Source organism: Marmota marmota, unplaced genomic scaffold (assembly GCF_001458135.2).
Source record: "Marmota marmota marmota unplaced genomic scaffold, marMar, whole genome shotgun sequence".
Lineage (NCBI taxonomy): Eukaryota > Metazoa > Chordata > Mammalia > Rodentia > Sciuridae > Marmota > Marmota marmota.
In genome coordinates, this window is record NW_026000057.1 from 39,493,922 (window position 1) to 39,507,662 (window position 13,741).

At 35.8% G+C, this 13,741-nt stretch overlaps 1 protein-coding gene across 1 annotated transcript in view; it reads left to right on the forward strand.

Moving 5' to 3' along the window:
- The first annotated feature begins 11,571 nt into the window (after nucleotides 1–11,571).
- Nucleotides 11,572–13,741, forward strand: part of Egf (epidermal growth factor) — a 91,878-nt gene continuing 89,708 nt past the window's right edge. The window contains 1 exon segment of the mRNA XM_015484643.2: nucleotides 11,572–12,193. Coding sequence (XP_015340129.1) covers nucleotides 12,067–12,193 — 127 coding nt within the window. The 5' untranslated portion in view covers nucleotides 11,572–12,066.

Genomic DNA, 13,741 nt, shown 5'->3' on the forward strand with positions numbered 1-13,741 from the left:
TGACCAAATATTTATATATTGATAAGAATATTTTTATTTCCTGCATAATTTCTCATTTATAATGTAATTAACAATTACATTAATTTTATATATGTATGGGTAAGAAGTAAATCATTTGTGAATATCATTTAAGGATGTCAGAGGGAAATTGAGTTAGATGAAGTTGAGAACTACTGAATCAGATGATGAAGGACAGGAGGTACACAGTCCTGGGTAGCAGACTTGATGGCAGGGTATTAAGGTTAATAGAGAACTGAGCAAAATTCTCTTTCCTGGAAGGTCGGTGGGTGGTTTAGGAAGTCTCATTGAAAATTACAACTGTAAATAATAAAAAAAAATCAAAAAGGAAAAATTCATAATCTATTTAATCAAATAAACTATTTCAATTTTTCTATGTTTTTAGCCATATATAAAAATAATAAATACTATAACCACAGGGGAGACAAGATTTTATATTTTCTATTAATATTGTGGCAAACATTTCCATTTTAGTAACAATATCACGTTTTTGTAACAATTTATTAATCATTTCTGTAATTGTAAATAAAAACTGTTTCTAATTTTGGCTACCATGAATGATATTACAATACATACTTGTATGGTCATAACTTCTTTTTTTTTTAGTGTAGAGGTTATTCCTTTAGAGAGAAATTTCCAGGAATGAGATTAAATGGTCAACACCTATAAATATTTTTATGGCTCTGAAATGTGTTAACAAATTGCTTGCTGAAAGGTATATATGAAATGCTAGCTGGCTTTTAAACGTCAGACTTATTTTGATATAAGACCAATATTGTGTTATATAAAACTAACCACTTATCAGATAGTGAGAAGCAAAATATATCCTTTTTTAACTTACCAAATCAGAGTATAGTCTAGGACTTGAGCCAAAGCCTGTCATGTTGTGAATGGGCCAGGCAGTCACAAACCTCTGCTCTGTTCATTTTGGTAATAATTGTAAAGTAAATGTCTTGTTTTGGAATTTACACTTTGGACAAGCTGTAGCCCAAGCCTTAGGTATGAAAATTTCAAATCTTTCAGCCATAGTGTATATCTAGAAGGGCTGAGGCTATAATTTTACTTGTGTATTCACATGTTGAACCTCATTTTATTTCATCATCTCCTGCATCTAAGGGCATTAAGAATTAGAATTACAACTGGTTCTAACTTCTTGAAAACAATGTAATTTTCCTCATAATAAAGCAATAGGAGGGCTGGGGTTGTGGCTCAGTGATAGAGCGCTCGCCTAGCATGCACGAGGCACTGGGTTTGATCCTCAGCATCACATAAATGTAAAAAAATAAAGATATCATGTCCACCTAAAACTTAAGAATAAATATTTTTTAAAAAGCATAGGAATCTGATATAGGTTATAGTTCTATATAGATTATAGTTCTACCTACAAGAAGTCTTATCTGCATAAAACCACAGAGTTGCATTATTCTGTTTTTCTTGGTTTAGAAGAACCAAGATGGATTTCGTGAAAGGCAAAGATGAATATGTGAATGCACCCACAGAAACTGGAGCCTCAGGTGACTTCAGAAAGGACAGACTCTTTCTATAACACAGATTTCAAATAGGTGAGATACTTATTTGTCTGGGATACAGTGTTTTAAAACTGTCCCAGGATGTCTTTTGGTCTAAGCAAAAGTGGCTAAATTCCTTTCTCCCTTCTTTCTCTAATATTCTTGATTTTTTTGTGTGTGTAGATTTTGAAATACTGCTATTTACTGGTTATTCTAGAAATAAGACTCTTACCTGCATTCATTCTTGGAGTTGTTTTCTTGCACTCACATTTTATTTCCCTGTCTCAAATGCTGACAGACACTTCCTTGAAGACCAGACATCTATTTATTTAATTTAATGACTTCCTCTTGTTATCTACTGGCACATGTTTATGGATCACTGAAGACTACTTCATTGGTTAAACACCACTACTCACCAGCAGACAGAGATAGATACCTTAGATACAGAATTTGAAATGTAGAAAAGACAGCAAAAGAGTTGGTAAAAGGCAGAAGAATGGATGGGAAGTCCCATTTTTTCCTGCTGGCAGGCTGGTCTCAGGAGCAGGCATGGGGAAATGTGCTTTTAGCATTATTAGTGAAATAAAAGAAGTCCAGGGGGGGTGTGGTTTAAGTACATGTTCTTGAGACACATAGACTTGGATTTGTCATTTTCTATCAATAATTGTGAGAACTTGAGGCAAGATGTTTAAGTTTTCAAATTTCAGATTTACTTTCCATAAACTGGGGTTAATGCTTACTTTTTTAGAGGATAGATTTTCCTTCTTAATTCTTCCTGGTGGTGAGTCCTGAATGCACTTTTCTTGAAAAGTGGCTGGTGTTTGTAAAAGCTTGATAAGAACAACCCATCACTTTTTATTTTACTTTGGATATTGTGGGAGAAATGTTAGACTTTGAACCTACCAAACAAACTCTAAACATATGAAATACTTAGCAAGGTAGAGAGATAAGGGCCCATAGGCAAAACCTAATTTTATTTGTCTGGGAGACCAGCAGAAAATTAGAAAATAAAATTGATTAAAGTATTCCATTTATAAAGCATTCAAAAACATAAAATAAAATAAATTTAACAAAAGATATGTAATGCTCTACACTCAACAGTTCAAAAACATTGAGAGAAATTAAAGAATACCTCAATAAATGAAGAAATATAATATGTCCATAGATAGGGAGAATCAATATGGTTAAGATGTCAGTTCTTCCCAAATTGGCCTATATATTCAATGACATCCCAATCAAAACTCATAAAAACTTTTTTTTGGTAGAAATTAACACATTAATTCTAAAGTTTATATGGAATTACAAATAACCAAGAAGAGCCAAAAATAATGAAAAAGAAACCAAAGCTGGAGGATGTACCCTAGCAGATTTTAAGGCTTCTACCAAGCAATGAGAGTCAAGATAATGTGGTATTGGTAAAAAGGGTTATAGAGCAGTTAAATGGTAAAGTCTGGAAACAAAAAGAGGATTAAAGCAATTCAAGATTTTAGTAGATATCTCACCAAAGAGGATCCATGAATGATTGATTAACATGTGAAAAGATGATCAACAGCATAGTCATTAGAGAAAGGTCTACGCAATTCAGGAGGAAAGAAAACTCCTGGTAAATGACTTGGGAACAATTGGATATCCACGTAGAGAAATATTAACTTGAACTTTACATAATATATTATAATGCATATAATATATTATTAGTATAGTAATATAATTGTTACATATTTATTAATTATATTATAATGTATCATTACATTATAATATATGTTCAAATACATAATACATTATTTATATATTGTATAATACATAATTATTACATATTAATTATAATATAATTATTAATATAATAATTAATATATTGATTAAGATGAATTACAAACCCAAACATAAATGCTAAAGTGCCTAGAAAAAAAATTAGGAGAGTATCATCGAGATCTTAGAGTAGGCAATGATTTGTTAGAACACACAAAAAATGCTAACCACAAAATAAAAAATAATGATAAATTGGACTTCATTAAAATTAAAATTTTTGCTCTTAGAAAGACACTTAAAGAAAATGAATAGATAAAAACAAACTGGGAAAAACTATTTATAATACATAGATTCAATGAAGGATTAAAATATAGAATTTATTCAAAGAGCTTCTATGAGCAATATGATGACAAAAAGTCAAACAATCCAATAAAAAAGGTGTAAAGGATTTTTAGTAATTGTCTCACTAAAGAGGATGCACCAATGGTCAATTAACATATAAAAGTTGATTAACACCACAGTCATCCTAAAAGGTCCGTTAAAGTTGCTATGTGATATTATGTCACTCATACAAAAATGGTTAAAATTAAGAATGTGAGTGAGGATTGGAACAACTGAAACTCACCTGTGTTGCTGGTGAGCATACAAAATAGAGCAGTCACTTTGGAAAAACGTTAGTCAGTTTCTTATGAAGTTAAACATATACCTACCCCATGCACCAGCTATTAGGTATTAACTAAAGAGAAATCAAAGCATTCGTTGAGCCAAACCTGGAAACAATCCAGAGGTCCATCAACATGATAACGGATAAACAAATTGTGTTATATTTATACAAAAGAATACTTCCCAGCAACAAGAAGTGGAGCATTGATAAAAACAACTCAGATGAATTTCAAGAACATCAGGCACAAAAGAACATACTGTATATTGTGTTTCTATAAAATTCAAGAACAGATAAAACAAATCTATGATGCGAAAAATAAGAACAATAGTTACCTAATGGCAGGATTTGCTGAAAGTGGCATAGGGAATTTTGGAGCATAATGTTCTGTATTTTGATCGAAGTGTTGGTTAAATCATCAAATTTTACACTTAAAATCTATTCACTTTAGGTAAATTTTACTTTAATAAAAAAAATGAATCTCATCACAATTGGAAGTCAGGCTAGGAATGTCAAATAAAAATAATTTAATAATTCTGTTTTTCTTATTTTTGAAATTTTAAAGACATATCACTAATTCAAATATTTTCTCTCAAAGATAGCCTTTTTAATAAATGGTGCTGGGAAAAGTAGATGTATATATATGGAGAAGAATAAATTTAGATCTTATTTTTCACCCTGCACAAAAGTCAAATCAAAATGAATCAAAGGCTTAGAAATTAAACCAGAAACCTTGAAATTACATCTTATTGTCTTCCTCAATAAGATCCCTAAAGCTCAAGAAATAAAACCAAGAATGAGTAAGTGGGATGGAATCAAATTAAAAATCTTGTGCACACACACAAAAAGGAGTCGATCGAGTGAAGAGAGAACCTATGAAATGAAAGAAAATCTTTGCCAGCCACTCCTCTGACAGGGAATTAATATCCAGAACACAAAAAATTCAATGCAAACAAAAACCCATTAATAAATAGGCAAAAGAATTAAACAGAAATTTCTCAGAAGAGGAAACATAAATGGCCAACAAATATATGAAAAAATGTTCACTATCTCCAGCAATTAGGAAAATGCAAATCAAAACTACATTAAGATTTCGTCTTACAAAGAATGATGATTCCCAAGAACACAAATAATGATAAATGCTGGCAAGGATGTGGGGGAAAAGGTACACTCTTACATTGTTGGTGGGTATGCAAATTAGTACAACCACTCTGGAAAACTGTGTGGAGATTCCTCAGAAAACTACAAATGGAACCACCATATGACCCAGCTATTCCAATCCAAAAGATCTAAAATCAACATATTATAGTGATACAGCCACCTCAGTGTTTACAGCAGCACAATTCACAATAGCCAAATTATGGAATCAACCCAGATGCCTGTCAGTAAATGAATATATAAGAAAATTGTTATATGTACACAATTGAGTTCAACTCAATCATAAAGAAGAATGAAATAATAGCTTGTGGGGGAGGTAAATGAATTGAAATGGGAATATCATGTTAATTGAAATAATCCAGACTCAGAAAATCAAGGGTCAGATGTTTTCTCTCATATGTGGAAACTAGTGCAAAATAAGAAAAAGAGGGTGATTGGGGAGGGAAACAGATATCATAAAGATATAAAGTATGGAAAACCAATGGAGTAGAAGAAAGAGAACAAGAGTAAGGGAGGAAGGAAGGGAAAGAGGAAGAAATATGGAATGGATTTAACAAAATCATGTTATATTCATATATAAAGTTACCAAAGGGCATTTCCCCTTTATGTATATGTACAAGAAAGGAAATTGTGTGGAGTAGAAAAGAAAGAATAGGAAGAGGGAGGAGGGGAGGAAAAGAGGTGAATGGGGACTGAAATCAAATTCCTTGCATGTATGTTTTGTCTAAATGAACCCAAATACCACGTTTAATTATAATTCTCTAATAAATATTTTTTCTCTCCGGCTTTCCAATTTTCAGTGTCAAACCATGGTTATTTTCACCCCTATAAATACTGTCCTTGGAGTTAGAAGATGCGAGAAAAGATTTTGATTCAGTTTTATAAACCCAAGACCAAATGAAGAGCTGCAAGCAATGAATTTTCATTAGTTTCTAGCAAGTAGTATTTACATACACAGTAGCATCACCAGTACTGTTTTTAGAATTGCAAATGTCTTGTAGTTAATGTTACTATACTTCCTATAAATTCAGTAAAATTTAAAGGTCAGGGAAAGAATTTCTTGTGAATGATAAAAAAAAGTCACAGTTTTTTCTCTAAACTTTGTTATTTCTATAAGTTAAAACAGCTGGGAAAATGACAAAGGAAGCAGGTTGAGATAGCAAAAAATAAATACAACACAGCTTAAAATGACTTGTTTATTTTTCTTAGATTTAAATGTTGGTGCTCCTGCTAAAATTATAAATTTTTATATTATGGGTTGTTATACCTTTTCTTTTTATATACTCAGTTTTTGCACACTTGTTTTTAAACCCTTAGACTGAAGAACCTTTCTACATGATTAGGGATAGACCTAGGGTTCACTCTTCTCATTATACTTATGAGTTTTGATAAATGACATATGTCCACCATTACAGTATCATTCATGGCAACTTCACTGCCTTAAAAATTGCTTGTGCTCCATCTGTTCATCCCTGCTTTCCTCCCCCTGAAACTCAGAAAATCACTCATCTTTTTATTCTCTCCATATTTTGTTATATGTTGGAATCATATAGAGTGTAGCTTCCCATTGTTTTTTTTTTTTTTTTTTACTGAGCTAATGCATTTATGGTTCTTCCAGAACTTTTCATGGCTTGATGGCTCATTTCTTTTTATTGCTGAATAGTATCTCATTGTATAGATGTAGTACCATAGTTTGTTTGTTTATCCACCTATTGATTGAGGTGTTGGTCAAGTTCATATGTACATTTATCAAAACTCATCAGATTATTGAGGATGTGGCTCAGTGGTAGAGCATTTGCTTTGCATGCATGGTCCTGAGTTCAATCCCCAACACTTCAAAATTATTAATTAATTTATTAAAATGTTTAAAAATTGATCTGATTGTACTCTTAAGATCTGTTCACTTTATGTAAATTTTACTTAAATAAAGATTTAAAAATGAATGCATCTGAATTTAAAGTCAGGTTAAGAAAGCCAACCAAAAGTAATTAAAATAAACCAAACCAAATAAAACCACATCTTGGTCGCCTCCAAATTTTGGCAATTATCAATAAACACAAGCAGGATTTTGGGGGGACATGTTTTCAACCATTTGGGTAAATGTCAAGGAGTTACTTACCACTCTTTTCATTAAGACATTCACATCTGATTTTCTTATGTTGAAAATTTTGAAATTTCCTTTCATAGCTACCTCCTATGCCTGTGTCCCTCCAAATTTACCCCCATTTAATATTTTCAGTTCCTGCCACAAATGAGTCATGTAGAATGCCAGACACATGCCAACTTATTGCTGAAAAACAAGAAAATGTTGTTGACTGTTGAGAGAGCTTCCCTGGTACACTGGCACTCATCGACAGAGGTGATCCATGAACCAGCCAGTGCACTGTTCTTGCGGGTGCGTGTGAATGCTAAGAGTCCTTTTCCCCCAAGACATCCTACCTTGTCACTCCTGGTTCCTGCAACCAGACATGCAGTGTCAGTTCTGTTCTTCCTTTTGGTAGTGCCCAGCCTGTTCTTATGGTCAGTGACAGAACGAGGATTCCAGAGCTTCTCTTCTCCATAGATGTGTGTGATCTTGGGGAAATTACTCACTCTTTCTGATCTTCAGTGTCCTTATTTGTGAAATGCGATTAATAATATCTATTCCTTTGGCCAGGTGGTGTTGAGGATTAGAGGTGATGTGAATAAAGCAGATGTTTTGTGTTCCCTGGCACATAGGAAGCAATCTGTTGATGGTGAGTGGTGGTGATGACAAATCAGAGCTGTTGCGTACAGGAAATATATAACGCGGCAGAATGAGGTGCTTTGTGTTTCGATGGGGAACTTTTCTTTGAAACATTAGCATAATGAGCAGTACACATAAACATGACTCCCAGTAGCCTTCCTTCTTCTAGCCAGTGCTGCCCACTCACTGTGCAAAGCATTCAGCGCTGTCTTCTTGCCACTGATGTTTAATTTTCGTACTGACCTACCAATAGGATTTCTTATTCAGATGTGTCACCTCAATGTCTAAAGCTCTAATTATGTTCTTTGTCCATTTTTTAAATTAGAGCTTTATGTTTATACATAGTAGCTGAGTTCCTCCCGACAAACTCATACATGCATGGAAATCAATTCCAGTTCATGATCCCCCTTTTCCCTCCACTCCTCCATCTCCCTCCTTCCTCTGCTCTACTAAACTTCCTTTCGCTCATCTATTAAATTGAATTTGAATGTTTCCTTATGTAATCTTATCCTTCCCAACCCTTTCCCTTTATTTTACTCTAGCTTCCACATATGAGAGGAAACATTCAACCTTTGAGTTTCTAAGTTGGCTAATTTCACTCAGCATGATAGTTTCCATTTCCATTCATTTCCTGGAAAATGCCATAATTTCATTTTCTTTAATGGCTTAGTAGAACTCCATTGTGTGTGTATATATATATTTCTTTGTCCATTCTTGTTCCACATTCTGTTTTCATCGTGGCATTTTTCCTTCGCCAAGCCCTTCTGAGGCTTCCCAATTATTGCACAAAATTCCTCTACATGTCCTAATCCACAAAGTTCATTGCAGTTCCCCCTTTCTTTCCTGACAGACCCCCAAAATATTTGGTGACTGAACATTCACTAGCTCATACTTATGTAGTCTTCTTTGTTGTTGACAATTCACCTCAGAGAATTCATTACTTCTGTTTCTTGTACTCCATACAGTGCCCTATCACATTTAATTGCTTAATTGATGAATTAGTTAATTTTGACTCAATTCCAAAAACGAAAACATGTTTGGCAGCTTAAACTCATAAAGTTATAAGAGACTTCTGGTCAGCTTTAAAATAAGGATCTGTTTGCCCAGGAAAAGTTCAGTTTTATCTAGATGTAAGAATGTGGACTACTGTTAGTTAGGATGTGGGAGAAAGGCACACTCTTGCAAATTGGTGCAACCACTGTGGAAAGCAGTATGGAGATTCCTCCCACCATTTGACTCAGCTATCCCACTCCTAGGTCTTTACCCAAAGGATTTAAAATCAGCATGCTATAGTGTTACAGCCACATTAATGTTTATAGCAGCACAATTCACAATAGCTAAACTGTGGAACCAACCTAGATGCCCTTCAACAAATGAATAGGTAAAGAAACTGTGGTATATATGCACAATGGAATATTACTCAGCCTTAAAAGAGAAAAAATCATGGCATTTGCAAGTAAATGGATGGAGTTGGAGAATATTATGCTAAGTGAAGTAAGCCAATCCCAAAAAACCAAAGGCCGAATGTTTTCTCTGATAAGTGGATGATGATCCATAATGAAGGTTTTTGGGGGAACATGGGAGGAATGGAGGAACTTTGGATAGGGCAAAGGAGAAGGAGGGGAAGGGAGGGGGCATGGGGGTAGAAAAGATGGTGGAATGAGATGTACCTTGTTACCCTAGGTACATGTATGAAGACATGAATGGTGTGACTCTGTTTTGTGTACAACTGGAGACATTAAAAATCGTGCTCTATTTGTGTACAATGAATCAAAATGCATATATACTGCTGTCATGTATAATTAATTAAAATAATTAATTAAGAAAGAGAATATGGACTTATTAAATTATTAATATTAATATGGACTGATTAAATTATTTCTGAGAAGGAATTAAATGTCTCTGAAAGCCCTTTCTAGTTAGGTAGCTCTGTTCTATGATTTTGCTATTGGAGCAACTACATATAGATTATCTGTGAATCAACTGCATTGATCTTCAACATCAGGCATCAGTTGAAGCATTTCTTATACCCACATTGATGCCATCTCCTAAAGACGTGTTATTATGCTCAATATTAATAAAAACATTAGCTCAGCTGATGCAGAACTAGGAAAGAAAATCTTTTTTTTAATATTTATTTTTTAGTTGTAGTTGGACACAATACCTTTATTTATTTATTTATTTTTATGTGGTGCTGAGGATCAAACCCAGGGCCTTGCACATGCTAGGCGACTGCTCTACTGCTGAGCCACAACCCCAGCCCCAGGAAAGCAAATCTTTTTATAACCAAAAACAGTATGAAAGAGTCTAAATCCAAATAGGATATTATTGTATATTATTTCATAACCATGTTCCTATCATTGTCTTTACTCACACTCCTTCATGTGGGACTGTCCTCTAAGCCCCTTCAATTGCTATCATCTGTGATACTGGCCATGTGTTTTTTGGAAGGGGAAGCTTATTAACAAGGCTAGTAACTTGAATAGTCAGTGCAGGTTGTTTGTAGGACTCTCAGTTTGAATCTTGAGTCTGAGCAAGTCCAGAAAGCAATGGAATATTCCATATATCCATCCACATGACTTCTGTTGTCCCTTCAGGGTCCGTTTCTCCTTACATAGGGTCAGAGCTGCCTGGCAGAGGCTGGTTGAGTTGGAGAAATCATGATTTAACTCTTTGACAAATACTCAGGACATAATTATACATGAGCAAAGGGCTTTGAGTTGTTCTGTTTTCTTGGGCCACTATTGAGACTTTTATTTTCATGATTATTGCTTTATCTACATTTAGACTAGCATTTGGAACACTACCTTGGGGCAACTTAAATAAAGGTCTGTTTTCCAGGATGGAGTAAACGGGCAGAAATTTCCATTGTTCATCAAATCTGGTGTAAACAGTTGCCTGAGCTGGGTATTTCTGGGCCCTGGGTGTACGCCTGAAGAAATTACTAAGGTCGCTCCAAGTAGAGAGTGGTGCAGGAGAAAATTAATGAATATAGTCAAGCTTTCACTTTCTATCACCAAGGTGTGGAAAGATCACAAATTATCTGAGAAGGAATTGCATTCAGCCATGCAGGGTTTCCAATGCTTCCTAGTTTTTACATTATCAACTTATTTTTCCAGCACGACTCTATAATAACAATCTGCTCCTCTCGCTGCACTCCTGGCCCCTCCTGACGTTTTATTATGCTCACGCTGAAAGAAGAGGTGTCTGTGCATACTGTATCTCTTCATTTGGCTTCAGGGATTTCCCTTTGATTTGGAAAGAATAATCTTTCAAATTCCGCTATAAAATATACAGGAGAGAGAAAAAAGATTAAGCCTCAGGAATGTGCGCTGGTGTTGACATTTCATTCAAATAATGAGCTGAGGGTGAATTATCTTTGGTATTGCTCATGCGAGTGATCAATTGTTATAAACGTGAATTATCAGTGGTGTTGTTCACCATTGATTTATATGTACTGCACGGTTTAATCATGTCTCCATCCTTCAAGATATTCAAACACAGCCAATATTCAGCAGTTACCTCCGAGACAACATTTGCTCCTCCACAGCCCCCTAATTGCTTTTTCCCTGGTCTGCCCAGAATATTTATGGTGAGTAGCAGTTATCTCCTCTCTGGCAGCCAGTCCTGCTTTCCTGTCCCGTACATTCGCATTTGCAAACAGAGCCTCACTCAAGTGTCAGTAAAGGAGAGGAGGTGGGGCCAACCGAGCTTTAAAAAGGAAAGGGGAGTCATTCTGCTTTTCAAAAAGAGAAACCTTCTGCTTTTCAAAAAGAGAAACCGTGTTTGGGGAGGAATCCTATCTACATATTTCTTCTTCAACCTCATCCTGGGGTCGTGGTTGGAACTTTCCATCAATTCTTTCCTTTCTTTCTTTCTTTTTCTTTTTTTTTTTCTCTCTAAGCCTTTTGCCTAGCTCTGCCTGTCACAACAAACTCAGCCACAGGCCTCCAGAGAGTGGCCTCTGTGAAATTTGTCATAAGGGTGTCAGGTATTTCTTACTGGCTTCCAAAGAAAACTCGGATAAAGAAATCTTTCCTGGATCCTTTTGAGGCTCCACTCGGAAGCTCTCTTGAGGTGAAGAAGAAGCTGGAGAGCAGTAGCAAGAAAAACTGGCCAAAGAGTAAAAGATGCCCCGGGGCAGAAGGCTGACCTGGGTGGAGTTGGGGGTCAGACAGACTCACTTTGCCTGGGCTGTGCTGGAGCAAAGTCAAGTTCTTGGCGATTGAGAGTTTAAGTCCATCGTGATTATGCTGCTCTTACTTCTCCTTCTATTGCCAGTAGTTTTAGAATTTAGTTTTGTTAGCATCTCAGCACAACAGTACTGGAGCTGTTCCGAAGGCCCTCCTCTGGGAAATGGGAATTCCACTTGTGTCGGTAAGTAATCCAATTAAAAGAAACTCACACCCTGGGGACACTGCCCACAGATGACTATTCACTCCATCTGGTATATTTAGACAGGTTGTTTTTTTTTTTTCTGTTTTGCCTTTAGGTGTGTATATTTGCTTAATTTTTGTTTTCTGACACGTTTATTTCCTTACTGACTGTTTGAGTTCATCTGCTGCCAGCTATAAAATGTCATGGTTTTCAACTGGTTTGTTCTGTGTGTCAGTGAGTGTGTCTCATTTTAAACTAGCAAAGTACTTTTTTTTTTCCGTGTAAACCTCAGTCTTCATTCTGACGAGAGGGGTTATTAATCTAGTTGATCAGATTTATGTTGGAAATTGGGGAAACATATGGTAATTGTTGTTCTTGAAACTGTCTCTATTTAAAACATAAAGAAAAATCCTTCTTTTGATAACTGTATATAAGAATTTAGAAGCTGCTACAAATCAGTAAATAATGGGAACAGTGAGCAAAGGTAATTCTATCATTGTGGAAAATTAACCAAAGTTTCAAGTTCAGCCTCCTCCTGTTGCTCCCCACTGTTGCTGTTTCTGAAGCCCTGACGCAGCGCCAGTGTTCTTAGTAACAGGTGCATTGTAGCTTTGAGAACTGCTGAGAAGTGACACTCGGTAACTAAGCCACCGCTTCTCTCATATTAAATGGACTTTTAACATAGAGTAAATGGGAATTTTACTGAATGCAAATTGCAATCCTGCCTGAGACCCTTGCCTGAGGAACATTCTCTCTCTCACTGTTGATATGCTTTTTTCACTCCTTGGGAGGGTCTCCAGCTGGTGGCTCTGGTGAAGCAGCCAGTTCTATCTGTTCAAGGGTACAAGCTGCCCTGTCATTCCTTTCTTCTCATTTGCCCTTTGGAGTTGAGATCTGGCTTCCCAAAAGAGATAGATCAAGGAAAACACAATAACATTTCCAAAAAAGAAAGCTCTACCAGACAGCACAAAATCGTGAGAACAAGAACAGAACTGAATCAAACTGCCAAGGCTGGACTGCTGTCCTGGCTCATGCATTAGGGAAATTATGCATGAGGAAATCAGGTGCTCCCAGTCCCAGGACTGTCACCAGGCACAGCTGTAACAGGTAAGAAGAACACTAGGGTATTTGAAGGAGGAACTGAATGCTAATTATCTCTGTTCCTAGCACCTAGAACATTTCTGTTTCCTTAGTGTGAACTCAGTAAATTCTTGCTGAATGAATGAGTCTTTCCTTGATCAGCTAATCACATTATCCCAGAAAATAGAATCCAAAAGAGGGTGACAGCCTGAGATTACAGGTAGGTGCAGTGGCCCATGCCTGTAATCTCAGCAATTCAGGAGGCTATAGCAAGAGCATTGCAAATTTGGCAACCTAGTGAGACCCTGTCTCAAAATAAATTAAAAGGGCCTGGGGGTGTGGCTCAGTAGTAGAGAACCCCTAGTTTTAATCCCTAGTGCTGCAGAGAAAAGCCAGGGAGGTGGGGGGCAAAAGACAAAAACAACCCCAAGAACCTCTCGCTCAGATGTCAGATACAGAAGTAAAAAA